The 19,832-nt window shown below is 46.2% G+C and overlaps 6 protein-coding genes across 6 annotated transcripts; 4 read left to right on the forward strand and 2 right to left on the reverse strand.

Moving 5' to 3' along the window:
• Positions 1-1,866: 1,866 nt before the first annotated feature.
• Positions 1,867-3,502, forward strand: N7469_005141 (chromate transporter; the record flags this gene model as incomplete). The annotated part of the gene is made up of 4 exons (XM_056644061.1): positions 1,867-1,989; positions 2,043-2,090; positions 2,148-2,269; positions 2,344-3,502. 4 exons carry the CDS (start codon positions 1,867-1,869, stop codon positions 3,500-3,502), a joined length of 1,452 nt encoding a protein of 483 aa, XP_056500875.1.
• A 2,388-nt stretch (positions 3,503-5,890) lies between these two features.
• On the forward strand, positions 5,891-7,807 carry N7469_005142 (indoleamine 2,3-dioxygenase family protein; the record flags this gene model as incomplete). Its single annotated transcript, XM_056644062.1, has 6 exons — positions 5,891-5,905; positions 5,958-6,385; positions 6,563-6,879; positions 6,969-7,129; positions 7,195-7,497; positions 7,595-7,807. 6 exons carry the CDS (start codon positions 5,891-5,893, stop codon positions 7,805-7,807), a joined length of 1,437 nt encoding a protein of 478 aa, XP_056500876.1.
• A 602-nt stretch (positions 7,808-8,409) lies between these two features.
• Positions 8,410-10,403, reverse strand: N7469_005143 (Leucine Rich Repeat domain protein; the record flags this gene model as incomplete). The annotated part of the gene is made up of 6 exons (XM_056644063.1): positions 8,410-9,138; positions 9,187-9,718; positions 9,775-9,899; positions 9,958-10,068; positions 10,126-10,260; positions 10,314-10,403. The coding sequence occupies 6 exons, from the start codon at positions 10,401-10,403 to the stop codon at positions 8,410-8,412; spliced, it is 1,722 nt and encodes a 573-aa protein (XP_056500877.1).
• A 228-nt stretch (positions 10,404-10,631) lies between these two features.
• N7469_005144 (uncharacterized protein) lies at positions 10,632-12,438 on the forward strand (the record flags this gene model as incomplete). Its single annotated transcript, XM_056644064.1, has 4 exons — positions 10,632-10,778; positions 10,831-10,911; positions 10,974-12,176; positions 12,232-12,438. The coding sequence occupies 4 exons, from the start codon at positions 10,632-10,634 to the stop codon at positions 12,436-12,438; spliced, it is 1,638 nt and encodes a 545-aa protein (XP_056500878.1).
• Positions 12,439-15,764: 3,326 nt separating this feature from the next.
• On the forward strand, positions 15,765-17,737 carry N7469_005145 (fungal specific transcription factor domain-containing protein; the record flags this gene model as incomplete). The annotated part of the gene is made up of 2 exons (XM_056644065.1): positions 15,765-15,782; positions 15,899-17,737. The coding sequence occupies 2 exons, from the start codon at positions 15,765-15,767 to the stop codon at positions 17,735-17,737; spliced, it is 1,857 nt and encodes a 618-aa protein (XP_056500879.1).
• A 194-nt stretch (positions 17,738-17,931) lies between these two features.
• On the reverse strand, positions 17,932-18,996 carry N7469_005146 (uncharacterized protein; the record flags this gene model as incomplete). The annotated part of the gene is made up of 4 exons (XM_056644066.1): positions 17,932-18,360; positions 18,419-18,638; positions 18,700-18,841; positions 18,894-18,996. 4 exons carry the CDS (start codon positions 18,994-18,996, stop codon positions 17,932-17,934), a joined length of 894 nt encoding a protein of 297 aa, XP_056500880.1.
• Between the last annotated feature and the right edge of the window lie 836 nt (positions 18,997-19,832).

Raw genomic sequence — 19,832 nt, forward strand, 5'->3', positions numbered from 1 at the left:
GTCGATGCCGCCGAAACTAGACCGCGTATGTTCCATTGAGAGGACCTTAGTCTCTCGTTTCCGTGTAGAATCGATGTAACACCCGACTACCTATTCTTCACAACGTCCCCACTGGTATCACGTTTATCCTCAACGCTCGTGCAATGTATCGAAATCGGTCAGCCAAATCATTTGCGGAGGAAAGAGGGGTAGCAACTAATAGAACTGATCGCATTCACCAGACGGGGCTTTTGCTGCGCCTCCTCATAGAAGATCTCGGTCACTGTCTGGAGCTTGATCTTTTCTACCATCGAGAATCCTCGTCGAGAGCTCGGGCGGCTTTCTCGTGAGACAGTCAGACGAGCATAGAAAGAGACAATTCTTCGTGACCTTGCTATTATTTCACCAGCCTCAAGCATCGCCGATTCAGTATTATTAGACCTTTCCTCTTGTGGTGTCTTTTCTTCGTATTCCTTAGGACCTGCAAGTAAGCGTCCCGGGTGCTTGAGGGAGTGCTCATGTGCTCATCCAGTGCTTGGGAATGATGCTTGCCATACTCGTTTCCTTGCTATTTGAATGAAAGATCTTGACAAACGGGGTCGATATTTCATGGTAAAGAAATTGTTCTTCTTGAGGGTTGATTCAAAAAGGGAAATAGGAAGGCTTTTCCTTGTTTGGAGGTAAAAGCTCGGCTCTTTTCTTTCATATGGAAGGAGCCATTGCCAGAACAGTCGCTCCTGCCATTTTTGTCAAATTAAGGTCCTCAAAAATTCGGAACAAATTACAGTCGTTATCCAGCATCCAACGTCCTCTTTCTCGGGCTGGCTGGACCAAAAAGACAGTCTGACAGAAAGCCAAAGAACAAAATACACAACTACAAGATTTCTTCCAACACAATTTATCCGAGTTTCATTCGTATCACCTTGTTTTCGTTGATAAATCGGGATGTGTTAAGCGGGCGGATCATAGGCGGACTGGTTGGTCACCACTAGGTGTGGCACTAGTGCAAGTACCTAAATTTCACCGGAGCCCGTTATCAGATCTTGCCGGTATAGACTCAGGATATTTTTTTTCTATCCCGTATATTTAAAGGTTCAACCGACGCCATATTCTTTGAATCGTTTATTGAACAGCTCCTCCAGCACTGCGGAAGGTGGCCAGAGCCAAAATAAGTGCTTATTATAGACAATGTATTCTTCCATCATTCGGACCGAGTTAAAGAGCTGTGTTCTGATGCGGGGGTCAGATTACTGTACCTACCACCGTACTCTCCAGATTTTAATCCCATTGAGGAGTTTGTTGCCGAGCTAAAGGCTTACATCAAGACAGTTTTGGCAAAGTTATGAAAAGAATCCTAACCAAGGGTTTTATGCTTTCCTTCGGCGGTGCATCCATGATGTTGGTACAAAATAGCAGAGCGCAGAATGCCACTTCCGACATGCAGGTATAACGATAGAGAAAGTATCAGAGGCCGCCGTTCTAAAAAGCGAGGCATGTGCACTGAGCAGCTTAAACCAGGTTGCAGTGTAATATCCTTTCGTGATTCAGTATCCGCGGTATTGGAGGTTCAGGAGTAGATCCAAGTGGATGACTAAGGACGGAAATGTGATCCAACGGTCGGCCGAGGAGCCAGAAGCAAATAAGTCATAAGAAGCATACTCATTTTTCTGTAGGCAAACTTGTCTCTATACAGCTAAGACAGCTGAGGCTGGTTCCTGGTAGAGCTCCATTCGTTGCAAATTATGATTTGGTTGGTCTGACGCACTTTTCGCCGGGGATAACGTGCGCGCTAATGGAAGTTAAAATTGAGACACAGACCATTACTAAGTATTCCACTTTACTTCTCCCCAAGAACATCATTCAATCAACCTTTTATGGAACATAAATATGCCGGGGAATGGATGGAACCATGCAGCTCACGGGACTATTCTGCGTATCTGGGATATTCTCCAGGTCAACTGGCACATTGGATTCACAGCATTTGGCGGGCCTCCCGTTCATTTTAAGATCGTGAGCAAAGTTTCCGATCTCCCATTGGCCAGTCAGACCTGATGGTAAATTAGTTCTATGACAAGTTTGTGTTACGGCTGAACTGGATTGATGAGCAGTTGGTATGTCTCCAAGCACAGAGTTGTTTGGTTCAACAGTAAAGCTAATAGTGAACACAGTATCAGGAGCTCTTCAGCATATCGCAAGCTCTGTCTGGCCCTGCCAGCACAAAGATGCTTTACTGCGTTAACTTGATCCATGATGGTTTGCTTGGTGCTGCCCTTGGATTTGTGATGTGGAGGTAGTGTTACAAGTCCAACAAGCTATTGATGTCAATGGCTAGGAACGAAATGCTAATGATAGCGTCGTGACTAGCTTTCCTGGTGCTCTAGGCATGTTTGGCCTTTCTATCGGGATTTCCAACATCGATCAGAGTTTACCCCATGTAGTATATGCTGTGCTTTCTGGTCTCAACGCTGCCACTGTTGGTATCATTGCGCTGGCAGCAGTTGAGCTCTCAGATAAAGCAATCACAGACAAGATCAGCAGGATTTTAGTCTTTCTTACTGCTAGTGCTGGGATGCTGTACAACGCACTATGGTATTTCCCAGCTCTTATGTTAGCGGCTGGCTGTAGTACGGTCATATACGACTACCGCTGGCTCCATCAATCTGCAAAGGCAATTTTGAAGCTCGTAAAAGGTATGAGAAGGTCAGCAATTTCCGGAGCTGGGAATAGCAGAGATGAGAGTGGCCCTACCTTGGAATCCAATAATTCCAGAGAAACATTTGGCGACCACCAGCTCCGAGCTTTAGCGCGAGAATCTGAGCCGCGCACTATACCACATGATCGTCGTTTGAATTTCTCCTGGAAATCTGGAGTCGTAATCATCGCAACATTCTCCCTTAGTTTTGTCATTGTCATGGTTCTTCGGGGCGTTTTGCCTCATCCCCCGCTTCTATACAAACTGTTCTCTAACCTTTACCTTGCTGGAACCATAATTTTTGGTGGTGGCCCAGTGGTGATACCGCTCCTCAGAGAGTACATAGTCGCTGAGGGATGGGTCAGCCCCCGCGACTTCCTTATCGGTCTAGCCATTATTCAAGCATTTCCTGGGCCCAACTTTAACTTCGCTGTGTTCTTGGGGAGTTTGACAGCCCTCCATGGTGGATATCCTGCCATCGCTGGAGCCACCATTGCTTTTTGCGGAATTTTTATTCCCGGTATTGTTCTGGTTCACGGTACAATGGGTGTGTGGGGCGTGCTACGAAGTCGACGTTGGGTGAAATCTGGGGTAAGAGGTATCAATGCTGGAGCTGTCGGATTAATATACACGGCTGTGTATAGAATATGGCAGATTGGCTACATTGATGAGGGTTTTCAGTCAGGCAAGAGTCTGGGGGATGATCCATGGTGGGTGGTCGTGACCGCCACTAGCTATGTGGGTGGACGATACTTTGGCATTGCAGCACATCTGGCAATTCTCCTCGGAGCAGCGTTGGGTTTGATCAGATACGCAGTGGTGGAAAATTGAACTAGATCCCGTACACGCAAACAGTAAATATCAATGGATTTGAGAAAGCAAAAGTCCGCCCAGCCCAACTTTCTCAGTGAATTGCTCTACTGCAATATAAACACCATATCCGACATACGTTTCAATACTCGTCAGGTCTATTGTATCATGGCCATACGTAGACCAAGTCTGCACCCACAGGTGCCTTTCCCTTTGGCATCTAGGGATTATGCACATCGCGTTAACCGGCCACAGTCGATGGTAATCCTTGTTTTCTATTGGGAAATTCGCCGGTGATGCTCACTAGGCGAGGCCTTCTCTTGAATTCCTGGATGGATATCATTCTAGCCATTTCCACCGTAAGTTCTTCGCTGTCAGAAATCGACAGTCGGTTAGAGGGAGGCTCCGGGCGATTTTGTGGTCATCTACCTCTCTGTGCTACCTCGCCTGTCGCGACCAATATTCTTTGCTCAGAGGATTGAGATTTTCGTTTTCATAATGATCGGGATGCTCGTTCAGGTGGTGATTGGGATATCCGTTTATATGACGATTGGGAACCTCGGTTTGCAGCCCCTGTCGACTTGCGTTGGGGACTTCCTGAGTAGTTCGCTCCTGCCATTTTTCAGTACGAATTCCGTTTTTAGCATCCAATCTACTACTAAAATACGAATTCATTTTCAACTGAATGTAACTCCAATTTGATCTTCAAAGAAGGTTAAACGAGATTGCCCTGTAGTGTTGGAGATCGAATCTTTGGTTTTGACTGTTGAGGTTAAGTAGCCTGTTTTTGTTGACAGAATGAGATGACATGCTGTGAATCCACCGAATAGTATAGGTGCACAATTAATGGGATAGTGCTTGACAGCTCAGGCCGTGGACTAGATACCAAATAGTGCTGAATATGCCTGGATGGGGCTTCATGGTGGAGGCTGAACAAGGATGCGGAGGGAAACATCCAAAGTACCTAAGTACTTTATACGCATCTACTTAGCTTGATACTACTTGCAGAGACGGGTTTGGTCAACTAGCATGATCTATCGAGGCAATTGGCTTGGTTGCTAGGTTTCGATCACGAAAGACCTGTTTCGTGATCCAACATAGGCAGCGCAGACCCTTTGCTAGAGGCAACTATCTTGAATCTGTCGATATCATGTGGGCTATCTATCAATTGCAGAATGTTTCTCAGAAACAGCCATCTCAGAATCATCCTGTACCCGCACTGCTGTCGCGAACATAGGGCCACCGAGTATGACCCGTCATGCCGAAAAATGCTCTTCTTGATTAGAGCAGACTCTTCCTTTGATCCCAGGCACTGAAAACTGAAGTCTGGGATAATAAACTCAATGTGCGAGCATGAGTTTTACTTGATGATGCTATACAATAAATGTCATATGTGGTTCAAATTCGGCATCCATGCACTACCTACGGTATGCCTGGTTTATTTTCAATTGTTTGTCGGATGCTTCCTATCGAAAGTTATTATTCACATACTTGTAATTATTTTGCTATTCGGCTCTTAGTAGGTATTACCTTGCTCTGCCTTGCTGCATATTTCAATGTCCACAGGTTTGGAGTGGCCGGGTACACTCGGGATGGCCGGTTATATTCGGAGGCCGGTTCTATTCCGGCCTCATTGCGCTAACAAACTCAAAATGTGAGATCTCGACCAATAACATCGAGGGATCTGGATCATCACTCTTGGCATTGGAGCAAGTATACAGACTGCAGCAGGGCCGCAGTGAGCAAAACTACACAACAAGTCATCAGTATAGGGACATATATCTAATTTGGAGGCCTCGATTGGCTATTTAACACCCAATAATATGCCTAATGATGACCTTCATGGCTGAGGAACATCCAGATTACCTTTATCCTCATACAATACATACTACTCGAACAGGCTTAGCGCGTTCCCGTGACCTTTCTCTGCCCTCCCTTATAGGGTCAATATATAGATCTTCTGAATACCTTCAAGGAAGAAGGAAACACTTCAAAATGGCCAGGGAACACTTTAGAATCATCTATAACCATGACTGAAGATACCCTGCATCATTGAATCCACTTTGACGCTCGATGTAACCGGATCCACGCCATGTCCACGTCGTTCGACCTGAGGCCGGAATTGATACCGGCCTCTGAGGTTATAAGAATGGGCTTCTCACCCGCCCAAAGTTGGCCCTTTCATCTTCTTCAAGCATCCCTCAAAAGCCTGGCTTTTCTCAACCATTTTTTACTACCACTTTTTTTCCCCGAATTTTTTGGTTGGACTTGGTCTTGTCTTCTACTTTGACCTTGCGCTACGCCTTCCCTCTTCCTCTACCCTACTACAAGGAGTGATACGTCGTCGTCGACTATAAGAATATCATCCACCATCCCTTCTATCTGTGATACTTGCTGTCCGTCGTCACAATGACTCGAACTCAGGTTTCCTTCCCTTCCCCTTCTACCTTGAAGAAGTTCCCCCCATGTTCATGAGGACCCTTCAACCCTTGCCCACTCCCTCGACCCCTTCACCATCACCACCTCAACTGGCTTCCTCCCTTATGCCACTGCCCCAACTACCCTGCCAGAGGCCTTCAAGGCTCTCGCCTCGTTGGTCGAACGGGCCCCCGTTGTCATGGCCGATGGTAAACCCGGTCTGCTGGCAACCTATGAGCTTGGCCCCGCTGTCGAGTCCGAGTTGACCGACCTGACTGATGAGGTTGAGAAGCTTCGTCTGGCTGATGGCTCTTATGATAAATTCACTATTGCTGCTATCTTCCGTGATTACACATTTGTCGCTTCTTCTTATCTTCTTGAGCCTTGCTGGGAGAACTGGAATAAGTTGGAGGATCGGAGCTATGGCCTTGGCCGGGATATCTTGCCCAAGTCTGTTGCTCGTCCTATGTACCGTTGTGCTCAGATGTGAGTTCCTCTTTCCTTACCTTTCTTTTTTTTTTTTTTTTTTTCTGGTTCTGTCTTTCTATTCTTGATGTCCATGCCATGACCCTATCACCGCAATATACCTCCATGCTTAAACACAACTCTCCTGAAAACCATCCACCGTTTCCATACCATTGGCAAAGTCTAACAGCTACCTAGTCTTGACCTCCCTCCTTTCATGTCATATGCAGCCTCTTATGCTCTCTTCAACTACACCGTCGCCGACCCAGCCAAGGGTCTCGATGAGTACTCTAACCTTCGACTCGTCCGCGCTTTCGAGCGTGGCCTCGATCCCAAGAGCTCAGAGGCAGGATTCATCCTGACCCACGTTGACATGGTCAAGTACACCGGTGCTCTCATCAACGGTGCTCTCCGCGTCGTCGATACCCTCGAGCAACACGGTCCCCGCCAAGACATCAATGATGGATTCCGTCAGATCCTCGAGACTATGGAAAAGATCGAGGCTGCTATGGAGGGTAGGTCTAACCCCAATACCTCCGTTCCTTATACCTATTACCCTTCAAGTATATCCCAATCTCAATTGTTCATCTTCTAACATCACCAGATATGTGGGGTAACTCCAAACCCGCCGACTATCTCTCCTTCCGAGTCTTCATCTTCGGCATCACAAATCAATCAATGTTTCCAAACGGCGTGATCTACGACGGAGTCGAAGACAATAAGCCCCTTCACTTCCGCGGTGAAAGTGGTGCAAATGATAGCATCGTATGCATCCCCCTTCCTTCACACTCTCTTCCCATCATCCATTCATCTAATCAACTCAAACACAGATCCCACTCCTCGATCATCTCTGCGAAATCCCCATGCCAGAAACACCACTGACAAAGATTCTCCACGAATTCCGCGCCTATCGACCCCTTCCCCACCGCGAATTCTTAACCTACATCCGCGAAAAGTCCGTCGAAATCGGTGTTCAGAAGTACAGTGTTCAGGATTCCGAGACAGCTGTCTTATTCCTAAAGGTTCTTAACCATGTTCGCTCGTTCCGTTGGCGCCATTGGCTTTTTGCTCGCGAGTATATTATTCGTCGTACGCCTCATCCTACTGCTACTGGTGGTAGTCCCATCGTTACTGTGAGTCTTGCCGATACAACTTGGATTAGAAGACATGACTGGATTGCCAGTATATATTCCAAGGCTATTGCATGGTACTAACAATCCTTCTCCATAGTGGCTGCCAAATCAACTCTCCGCTGTCATGGACCTCATGGTTTCGATTTACGATACGTACCTGTCTAAGCAGGGTGTTGTTGCTATGAAGGGCGATGAGGATCTGATTGCCTCGCACCGAAAGCAGGTTGAGCCTATGATGGAGCTTGTTAGGGACCAGAGGGAGAAGTTGGCTAAGGAGGTTGAGCGGTGGTGCCAGGAGCGTGGAGTTTAGTTCCATGCTTCGATTGTTTCTTTCTGTTCTGTTTTATGTGATACCCACCCTGCATAAGCGTCATATTAGATACGGCGGGTGGTCTATGGTTTATTTTCAGGTTCATAAAATGCAATTTTCCATGATTCGTTTATTCTGAGTTAGATTCGATATCTTGTAGACATCCTTGTGTGGACTATTAGGCTATTTTTGATTACTCTGCTCGGCGCGGCAGAGTGGTACAAGTCGGAATGTTTTGCCCAGATTGGAGATTTGGTCCGCTTGGAATACAATGGTGATGCATGTTGCCAGAAATGCTTGCCCGGCATTGCTGAGATTGTTTGTCTAAACCATTCCCCATTTATACAAGTGAGTCATACTGGAATAGAAAAGCCCGTCTCACCAGCACAGCATATGATAGAATGATCGCTCGAAATGGTATAATAATCCGCTCTGGACCAGAGCGGGAGTGTAGAATTGTATAGATGACATAGCTTCGTGGATGATTAACACGGAGGAAAACCGCCTTGTCCCGAAGAAAAGCAGTCCCACAGCAGATCGTTTGGGTTGTCCTTCATCGCGAGTAACGAGCGACGTCAAATTTCTTCTCGCGATGACTGTCGTCAAGTTATTATTTCCAAGCCACGTTCTCGGCCATAGGCGACCGCATCGGAAGAAACACGTTCACAGCCGCGGACATAGAGACGGTCTAAAGTCGGTAATTCGGAAGACCCGGATAATTTCGCATCTGCAAGATCACGAATAGTGCAGCCCGTTATAGAAGTCTTGGAAAGATTCAAGATCTTTAATTTCTTCAGCTGCGTACAAGTAGCCTTTATGAATTCATCATCGGATCCTTGGAGTTGAACAAGACTCAGTTCAGTTAATTCCAAGGCATCAGGATTCCGCATTTTCATATCATGAAAGAGTATTTTGAAATCATTACTGGTAAAATTGAAGCATTCATCGATATGTAAAACACGAAGCGGTGCTTGAGTATCGCAAACAATAGCATTCGCAGTCGCAGCGTTAACCCATGGGGCATCTTTCATCATGAGGGTAGCAAGTCTCTCGAGCTTTTGAACACCGTCAAAATGAGTGCCTTGGACTGCCGAGCCACCTCTGAGGCTCAGATGCATCAGGGTACTAGGTAAGATCGAGCAGAAATTGCTGCTGATCGTTAAGCCATTTAATTCAAGACGCCTCAAGGGAGGAAGTTGAATAGGTATTTCGTCTTCTTCTTCATCAAAGTGCGAAGGGGGCGGAAAGAATAACCAGGGTCGATAGATTGGAGGGTCCCAGTCTAGACGGAGTTCCTGAAGGTTTGGATAGTTTGGAATATCCGTGAGACTCTGCGATAGTGTCAGCTTTGAAATCAGAGTTCGAGTTTCAAGACTTACATGGTTGAGGTTTGGTATGACGAGTGCAGACGGCGGGGTAGTTGAGGCTGCTTGCTGACTGGCCAGGGTAATGCTCTTGAGATTTAGAAGACTCCGTGGCCAATTGCCCTCTCCGATAGTCAGAGGAGAATGCTTGACGCTCCACAGTTCAATGCGTTCAAGTTTTGGAAATTGAGTGAGAATCTTCTCAAGCGCGCTGTGTGGAACAGCGATCTCCGCCGAGAAAATTATTGTCTTTAGGTATTTGCACCTTTTAAATTTCTGGAAGATGTCCTTGTAATCGTGGTTGACCCATAGCTCGAGGTGCTCCAGTCGCGGACATCTGCTGAGAAATTCCATACTCTTAGGTGTGGACGGTAATGCCAGATTTTTCAGTGTCGCATGTGTAAGCAACCCTCTTGAGCGACGAATGTATGCTCTGACCGCAGTCCAGGGGACCTTTTGTCGAGCACCAGACAGATCAATCTTCATCCAAAGCTCCCTCATATTACCAAAAAAACGCTCCCAGCCCTTACAGACACGAAGAATGCCCCTAAAGTGGGATTAGAGCGATGAAACAGTAAACTGTGGCAAACAGGTACAACGTACACAATGTTTTTAAAAGACAAATGCTGGATGACGAGGGCTGCCATCTCGAGGGGAAGCATCGTGAAAGGGTCTTGCCTATTCAGCATCATTCGGTCCTCAAGTTTCTTGTGCAGTTGCTCCATCAGCTGTACAGACGTTAGCATGTCGATCACGACGACCCTTTGAAACTGTGGCTGGACGCACCCCGCGACGTGGATGGCCACTTGGCAGCACCTTGAGACCATATTCATAAATTTGCAATGCTTTGTCTGGTTTAGACTCTAGCAAAAGCACTTTAGCACATCGTAAATAACCCTATCAGTACGTGAGCCATGACGCCATAGCTTGTGACTAGTAAGAGCAGCAACTTACTCGCTCATCATCCTGTGCTTGTTTAATCATGTGTTTTGCATCTCGACGCGCTTGATCATACTGTTCCAATTTACAATAAGTGGCAGCCCGATTGTCCAAGATACCCATCGTGTCGGCATCTCGCTGGCTCAATGCCTAACTTGAAGATTAACAGCTGCCTCTTTGGGTTAGAATGGAAATGAGGGTACCTCTGTAAAGGCCGAGATGGCCGCTTTAAAATCCCCTTTTTGATAGAACTTTTGGCCCTGCGAATGCAAGACCGACAGGTTGGATGGCATCGTGTCTACTCACATCCAGCCTGTCGAGCAAAACGATGATTACATCGAGTATCCCACAAGATCAAAGAAAGCCGAAGAATCCAACATTGAAGCCCGCCCTTGCCACGTGACTGAAGGCGGTCAGGTGGTTTTTGGGTGTTTACAATCTTCCGCTTTGAGAGATCGCCAGCTCCACTTCAAGCACTTCGCTGGCGATGGAGGCGCACAACTTGCAGGCCGCTTCGACTTATGTCAACAATATCTTACTGGCGAGGGGGGTTGTTGAAGAGTGGTAACGCGATAGACTTCGCGGATCCTGAGAATGAAGAGGGAGGGACTGGGGCCACAATGGCCAGGATCATTAACTTGGTCAACGATCTTGTTTTGAGAAGAGATGTTGGTTGTTATCACTCTTTTGGCGTCGCGCATTACTCTAACAGTCTTTCAGCGCGAAGCCGAACACAGAGAAAGCCTTGCGACGACGATCCGCGCGTTGCGCATCACTGAATCAGAACAGACTACAGAAATTGTTTGTTAATCATACTTCAATAGTTCACGTGGATTAAGTTACTGACTGAGGCTGCTATGTAGGGAAAATTGAAAACCAAGTCGGCCGAGCTTTCTCGATCTCTCGCCCTCAGTGAAGCGCAACAGCGTACCCTCAAGACGAACATGGCCGCGGCCGAGACGACCATTCGAGGATTGAAAGAACAAGTTCAGCGTATGAAGACAACAGTTCAACAAGTCCGCGCACAATGCGCCAATGACGTCCGAAAGCGTGATCTGGAAATGCAAAAGCTCAAATCCCATCTAGCTGAACGCCAGCGGGGTAAGCGAGAGGGTTTGAGCGTGGCTACGATCAATATCAACCCCCAAGCGGATCGTTCACGACTTGGTGCTAGTGGTGGTGAGCGAGTCCACGACCCACAATACAATTTGAAAGAGGAGACTACAGAGTTTTTGACTGAGCTCTGTCAAAATTTGAGTGACGAGAACGATTCACTCATCGAATTGGCGCGTAACACAGTGGATACATTAAAGGAGCTACAAGGTCTGCCGCAGAACGACGCTGGAAATGAGGATGAGTCTTCAACTATGTCTATGAGTGTTGGACCAAGCAAATCTGCGAACGCCGTAACTTCGCTTCCTACATCTTGCGAGGAGCTTTCCCTCCGCATGCACACCGTTCTAGACCACTTGCGCACCCTACTTACAAACCCCTCTTTCGTACCGCTTGAGGAAGTGGAAATCCGAGATGATGAGATCGTAAGGCTTCGGGAGGGCTGGGAAAAGATGGAAAGCAGGTGGAGGCAAGCTGTGGCAATGATGGATGGGTGGCAGCGGCGCCTAGCCGATGGCGGTGGATCAGTTCAAGTAGAAGAGCTGAAGCGTGGCATGAACCTTGACTTAAGCTTCAATTCGGCAGGGGACGACAGTATGCAGAGCAACGATGGTGCCCATGCCATTTCGCCTATCCTTGAAGACCAGGAAGATGAAGCTATGCGAGAAGACGAGACTTCATACGAAACATCCAATCCTCCAGAGACACGATCGAAGATTCGCAAAGTACCTGAGCGATCAGAACGTGCGCTTAGGGAGCGCAATGATAACGCAACACTGGCTGCTAAGCCGAAGCGTCATCGAAAAGTATCGTTCACGCCAGGCTTGCAGGGCTCTCCGGCAATTCCTAGCCCTGAGAACACCGATGATACCCTCCTAATTAAGGCCCATAAATCTGAAACCGTCACTCGGCGTTCTTCACGTCGAAAAACCGATTCCAATCCAGGTCGAGAGGTAAGCTTTAGCATGTCCCCTACTCCATAAGCCAATACTGACAGCTCTCGATAAGTCGAATGGCACCGAGCCTCGAATGAGTGTCCGCCAAAAACTTGCCGCGGCCGAAGATGAGGCTCGTACAGCTGAACAAGCCCGTAAGGAAGGGGAAACACGGAAACGCAGCCGTCCTGAGAAGTCATCCAATCGGTCTGGTAACCGCAGACGAAGTACTCTCACAAATGACGAGCTGGAGGATCTAATGGGCGGTCCCTCCCGGTAGAGAACTAATGGGCCACAACGGATTCTATCTAATATGCACTGTACATATATTACGAACGAGCATGTAAATATGGGATGGCGCGTCTGTTTGACTCGGTGTTTGAATAATCAACTTTCGGACTGCTTTTTTTCAAATTACGTCGTATATAAGGAAGGGATTTGCAGCCGACAAATTTCATTTCTTTCATCACCCAATACCAGCCATTTCACCAACAACCAATATCTTTCGCACTGGCCCTTTCTGTTAACCCTTCTCACCATTATCATCATCATCTGCAAACCATCAACCATTGACCAGTCTTGATTCCCTCGCTTTTTAAAGTGATGGGCTGCATGATGAGTTCTCTTCGTGGATCACCTGCTCCATCAAGCCCTAGTCATGTCAACCAGTACTACACCGCATCTCACTGCGCAACGCACACTCAAGACATCCACTTGACCCTCACAATTAGTACCGCCGTTGCACCAGTCGAAACGACCAAGCCCCCCCGCACAACATGCTGGTGCAGCCCAGCGAGCCGAGCCTCAAACTCGAACTCAGACGGAGCCGGAGCATCGAGAATACAAGGGACAGGCAATGAATAATCCGGCGCCTAGTGGGAATACTCATGAGGTATGATATCTATCAAAATGTCATTGGGAGCGTCTTTATTGATACTAAATGCATATTGACTCAGGAACCTTTCCTCGAACGTAATCCCTCGTATGCCGGGGCTAATTGGGATTCAGAACCTTGCCCTGAATCAGCTAGGCGAATGGCACCATCTGCTATTGCAATAAGGGTACCAGAGTGAAGAGATTATCCTCCAGGCCTTGAAGGAGTGAAACGGGGACTTCCTCTGCTAGTTAAATTCGATCAATTGATAGCAAAACACAGTTCAGATTTTGAATTGAAGACACGCTCTTTTGATAGCCCCTTCCATACCATACGTGCATTATGCTACTGCTAAATTTACTACTTTGAGCGTCTGTTTTCAATACTTTCATTATTTAACGTTTAAATATTGGTCTATTCTAGCAGACAATCCAAAGACTTGGAGGAATAAAGTCCCAATCTTCATCCTTGATAGGCCTGTAGTATAAGTTCACAAAAGCTTAGCTCTTCATCCTAGGAGATAATGTAGAAATAGAAGTGTTTTTTAGGGAACAGGAGTGATTGTACAGTGATAAGTTTTTTCTTTCAGCAAATGAGGGCTCAATGCAAACAAAATACGAAAAATTTAACTGGCGTATTGGGGAATCATGTTATTGGCATAGAAGCATTCGCTGGAACCCAATGCTGTTTGTCCGTCAATACCACAAATACTAAACTGTGATCAGACTGGTAGTCTGATGATGATCTCCAATTGCAGATTTTAAATTGTCACCATGACATATCGATTTCAATCTGACCCCGAACCAATAGTTTTCGCCTGCGCAAATGACTGTAGGGATACCTTCAATGCATTAGCACTTGGCCATCTTCGCGACATTTGGTCTAATATCAGCAAGCAATTGATATACGCTTGGTGGTTCTGATTAAACTGATGAGCAGGATTTTCGCTTGAAACATGTTCATAATGTTGCCTTGATATTTTGGATGCCACAATTGAACCTGCCCTGTAGGCCCACAGTGGACACAATGATGTGCGGATGTAGGAAATTTGCGAGTAAGTCTCAATGAGGCGGACTGCACTACCTTCATCGTTATCTTGTATCAACAAGCGTGTCTCAAGGGCCACAGCAATAATAGTATGCCTTGGTGCTATCGGTATCTGCTCAACAGCATCCAGACGAGCCTCAAACTCCCGAAGTAGCGTCTCTACCTCAACATTCTCAGGGTGAGATCGAAATCTCGACTGAATACCATATAGGGCACAGAGAATGTCATGTGGGTCTGTAGATTGCATGTCTATAATTGGGTCTGGTAGAAGAGTCGGTCGATCCATGGCTGTAGCATACTGATTTTCGAGGCAATATACAGACATGTAGACCTGGTTTATTTTGTTATCTTCGTTCTCATCGCTGCGTGGCCGATTTCGGATCCCCAGGTCAATGGCTAGACGAGCAGCCAACCCTATAAGCTGTCCAAAATTCCCATGCTGTGGGGAAAATAGGCTATGGAGTGCAGCGAGGGTAATAACTTGTAGTGTCTGTAAGCTGATGTCGGTAGCAGCTTTTTCAAAGGCCTTTAGTCCCTGGCAGTAACATTGCTTGCTAAATTTCAGGTATGATTCGGCTTGCTCGTGGTTCTTCGATTCACCGACCACTAAATGGCTTGATATCGAGCATATTGATTCCAGTATGAAGCTTTCACGTGGGTTTAACGTATTGTTTGCGTTCTCGATTTCCCAGTCCGGCGAGAGAAATGGCAGTGTCTCATCTACAAATGGATATAGAGGGTGAACTTCCGAAAAGTATTTTTGCATGAGATATTGATGGGTCGTGTGGTCGATTGCGAACTCCGAGTCTCTTCGCAGGTGTAAGGGAGGTGGACTTGGGATTTGTAATGCTTTTGTTGCAGGATTCTCGATGATCGACAAAGACTGGCTCAGGCACGATAAGGGTCCGATATATCGGCTCGTGGATAAGCTCTTTTTAACACTGGCTGGGCTTGTTCTTGGAGGCGATTTGTGTGAGATATCATCGATTGGTGTCTCACTCTTTTCTTGTGAATCCTGAAGGCGTTGTAGAAGTGCAGAAACGTATCTATGCATGAGATGTGAGTATTGCTCGAAACAACGTCGTGGACAAGTAACCTACGTTCTTGATACGTTCTTTTTCAACAAATGATCGAAAAAGATACAATCTATACCCATCTTCGAGCAGTTGCGACAAGATGGAAGCTGGGTATCACATCTTCGTTTATTAGACCTGCATCGAAGACAAGCTGGCAAAGAACCAAGCAGTTCATTGATTCCAGGTGAACTCGGAGTTTCAAGTTCCATCGGCCTGTGATTCACGAAATTTGGTGTTTAGGATTGTGTATGATATCGCCATGGGTCTTTCATTGCGAACAAATGCAAAACGAGCACTTTGGACCCCAAAAAGCGGGGGTGGAGCCTTGTTTCGGTACCAAATTCATGAAAATCTCGAAATCATTTTACGATAGACCGTATTTGTCGGATAACTTATCTACTTTTCATGGATATCCGGGATATCTGATAGGTTTGATAGAGTGGGGTTTCCGGGTTGAGCAGAACTCAATGAAGAACAATGGTCATCCCCAGGTATTTGAAGTAAATAGATAAACGGCGTGGGGATCTGCGCTCATCTCCGCACCAACAGGACGTCTCACCTTCCATGCCAGACTGCAGCTGCATATTTTGTATACTCTAGCTTTTATCTATGGCATCTTCATCAAGGGTTCGTCGGAGGGCAATAGCATGTGCACGGTGCAGGACAAAGAAGATAATGGTAAGGTACCACCTGAATGGCAGCAAACAATTCTGAGATAGCTTCGAGTCTGATCAATATCATAGTGTGATGCACGATCCCCAAGCTGTACAAAATGTCTTGAAGCCGGAACTCGATGCCTTGCCTCTGGTGAGTCTAAAGATCGGACTGTGCCTCGCTCCATCGTCCGGTTCCTAGAGGAAGAGCTAAGAATAAACCAAGAACCATCGCTGGACTCTGAAAAGAGTGATGGGTTGAATCATGATTTGATCGAGCAAGTTCTAGATGGCCTGGCACCTACATTTCTGGGTCTCACATCTGCTGTTCCACTGGCGAGATGCGCTGTTGCAGGAACAAAGCTACCATCCACAACTTTTCTCGGTGCAAATGATTCCAATGACATACAGGCACAGACGGCTTTGGCATCCACGCATCACTCTACAAGTGGTCTATCTACCATTCCAAACACGGTAGCAGACTTTCTATTCAGCAATTATATGACGAGAGTAGTTACACAATGCCCGCTATTCTACTCTGCGGATCTCGAAGCTTACTTCGATTCGGTCTTCCGCAAATCCTCTACGATGCTCGACGCCGATATAATATCAGGGTCTCCACGAGAGCGATTCATCATTGGTCTGATCATGGCGATTTCTCTGACCACCGCAGCGCGAACCCAGCAGGTCTGGGCGAACTCGATTGCAACTGGTCTTGTCAAAGAGGCAATGCAGAACATTCAAGCGGTTTGTACAAATGATATACATGGATTACAAGCCTTGCTACTATTTCTTCAGTATGCAAACCTTGACCCTACGGCCGCCAATGTTTGGCTACTCTCTGGCTTTACGACGCAATCCTGTATTGACCTGGGTCTGCATCGCGAAACTCCTGGAATACGAGAATTGGATCCCCTCACGAGAGATGTTCGTCGAAGAGTTTTTTGGTGCGCGTATGAGATGGAGATAGCCACGTCCGCTGCACTTCTAAGACCGTCCAGTCTTCTCAAGCTTTCAATCGATGTGCCATTCCCAGCAGAAGTCGACGATGGTCTTATATCATCATATGGAATCAATCTATCAGGTTATCCAGTAAAATTTGCATCGCGGCGGATATGGCAGTTTCGCCAGATAGAGGCTGAGGTACTCCTCGTCCAGTTTCACAATGGCAGCATACCCACTCAATATTCCACCCTTGATGAGTGGATGGACGGGATAGTTAATCGAATTGACGGTTGGAAACAGGAGATAAACTGGGCTTCATCTCTCAATACTGACCCTAGCAAGCTATCTCAGTGGGAAGAAATGTGTTTATATTCCAACATCGCTCGAGATGTCATCATCGTCATGTTATTTCGCCCAAGTCCAAGGGTGAAAGATCCAAGCTATGGACGTCTCATGCAGGCATTTCCCGCGTGTATTGGGGTTGCCGATGGTTACTGGAAGCAAGCGAATCTCAGCTTTGGAAATAGCAAGTTCGTTTTTCATCCATGCTACCACACATTCTCCGCTGGAATCCTTTTTCTTCGGACGCTTCAACGATGCAAAGATGTCATATCGGAAAACTACAATTTGAGTGAAGTCGAGAACTTCATTTCCTGCTTCTCACGCCTCTTCACTACCATCGCTGAGAGATGGCCGGCTGCATCGCGCTGTCTTGAAGAGTTTGAAAAATTGATGATTCCGGTGAAAAGAGAATATGTCGACTATACTGTCCAAAAGGCGAGGAATGCACTTCAAAATTCATCTTATCATCGGATTCCAGCATTTGTTACCGGAGACGATTTGGCTATTGGTTCAGCATGGCAATCAGATAACATTTCCTTTGGGCCACTATTGACTACTGGGATATGGGACTGTGAAAGTCCTGAATTGGCGCTTTCTGTTCCTCTGGACTGGGATGCGGAGTTTAATTTTGGGATGAACTGAATTACTTCGGTATATTGGTTGATGGTCACTATACATACTCTGCAAATATTCAAGCTGTTCTTCCGGCCTAGCAATGTTAAACAACACCATCAGCCCAGAAGATTATAGGTTGGCTTAAACGGTAGGTTATTTCGGTCAAATATCTCGATTGATGCGTGAGGGTTGCAGTCTAGCTCAAAATAAAGTCAAATCAATCAACTATGGCCACATGCTAGTCCACCATCGACCACAACATCAGTGCCCGTAGTATAAGCAGCTGCGTCAGTTAATAGATAGCCAACAATCCCTTTCAGATGGCTTCTCGCTCCAACTCGTTGTAGCGGTGGCTTAGAGCTGAAAACATCCCAAAGATCCGAATCTCGTCTGCAGGCTTCCATGATCATTTCTGTCGCGATGAACCCGGGGGAGACAGAATTAACCCGTATTCCAAACTCTGCTAGCTCAACGGCCAATGCTCTCGTTAAAGACTGAATAGCACCTTTGGATGCCGTATATATCGACATGTTCCGAGACGGAATGGCAACATTTGCCGCATTTGAGGCAATCATGACGATGCTGCCTTTTTTCTTTTGTTCTTTCATTGCTTTTGAAGCTAGTTTGGCACAAAAGAAAGTGCCCATCACCTATTCATCATCAGAAAGACTGTTCTAAGTTTGAAGGATCTCATGATGGGATGCTGACATTCACATTCAATATCTTTGAACATTCTTCCCATTCGTGGTCGTGGAAGGGTTTGTCTAGAACAAGGCCCGCGGCAGTAATGCTTGGATATCGTTGTTTAGTCTTAATTTCTTTCTTTCTCATTCGGAAATTAGATCCATACCAGTTGTCAATACGTCCTAAGTCGCGTTTTATGCGCTCGAATGTCTCCGTCAGCTGGTCTAGCTCTGTGACGTCGTTTCTGCATTGGAATAACTCAATAATCAGTCCTCATATAATTTCATATCCGGAGTATATCTTACCTGTAGTACTTAATGCGTACTCCAAGTGATTTCCAGCTTCCCAAGTCTTCACTTGGCTCATGCAGGGTATCTAGAATGGCAACATCACTGCCCAACTCAGCCGCTCCTCTGGCCAGAGCTAGACCGATTCCACGAGCAGCGCCTAAAGAAGTTAGATACCATCAGAGAGATAATAATGATAGAACCTAACACACCTGTGACTACTGTAACTTTGCCTTTCAAGGACATCAATTCGAAGATAGTTTGCGATTTGAAATCTGCAGCAATAGTTTCCTCTGTACCAAACTTGCATGCCATATTGGAAAGACTGAAGTCAAGCCTTGATTCCTGATAAGTAAATTTCTCTGAATAATCTCCAAAGATGAACTATTTTATTCATGAAACCGTATTCAACGGGTTCTCCGAATAGGTTCTCACCAAGACCAGATAACTTGTTTGGGGTTTTCCAAATTACATGAGCCTTACTAAATACTACTCCTTTTTCAAACGCTGATTCAAATCAGAATCAAAAATCACGCGGACCAGTTGCCTTGGAAAAGAACAGACTACGAGATATTGGAGCAGTGCGGGGAGTGCGCCTAACTCCGAAAGCCCTCCTCATTGTGATGCAGTCCCGCGGCACCAGAAATTATCCGCACTCACTTCCAGCCATATTCAACATATCTCTGAGCCAAGTGGCAGCCAAACCGATTACGTTATGTTGATAGTAGAATTACATGAATTGTCGACAAGTAAGAAGCTACAGAATCACATGGAGTCGTTCTTTTGAAATGCACGAAGTCTCATGCTTCGCCTTATCAACTCTCGACGCAGTCTAGTTCAATTGATACGAGGCTATCAGAACCTTGTCAAACAAGTGGTTAGAACTTATCTGAGCATATTTCTATTTTCGAAGCAGAGGAGACTCAGTACGATATGGAATTCAGTTCTCTCGGCCCAAAATTAACCGTGTCGCTAACTACTTCATTTACGTTTAATATTGAAGCAATCGAGTTGAGCAGAAATCTCGAAATTAATATTCAAATTAAAAATTCCAGGGATATAGTAGGAGTAACACTATGACTAACTGGTCTTCCTTCCTTCACAATAGCCATTCCTCGTGTCAAATCAATGACAATATTGAATAGCGTCGC

This window comes from Penicillium citrinum (assembly GCF_028827155.1).
Source record: "Penicillium citrinum strain IBT 23319 chromosome Unknown utg000004l:1.0-2404223.0:1.0-2405248.0, whole genome shotgun sequence".
Taxonomy (NCBI): Eukaryota; Fungi; Ascomycota; class Eurotiomycetes; order Eurotiales; family Aspergillaceae; genus Penicillium; species Penicillium citrinum.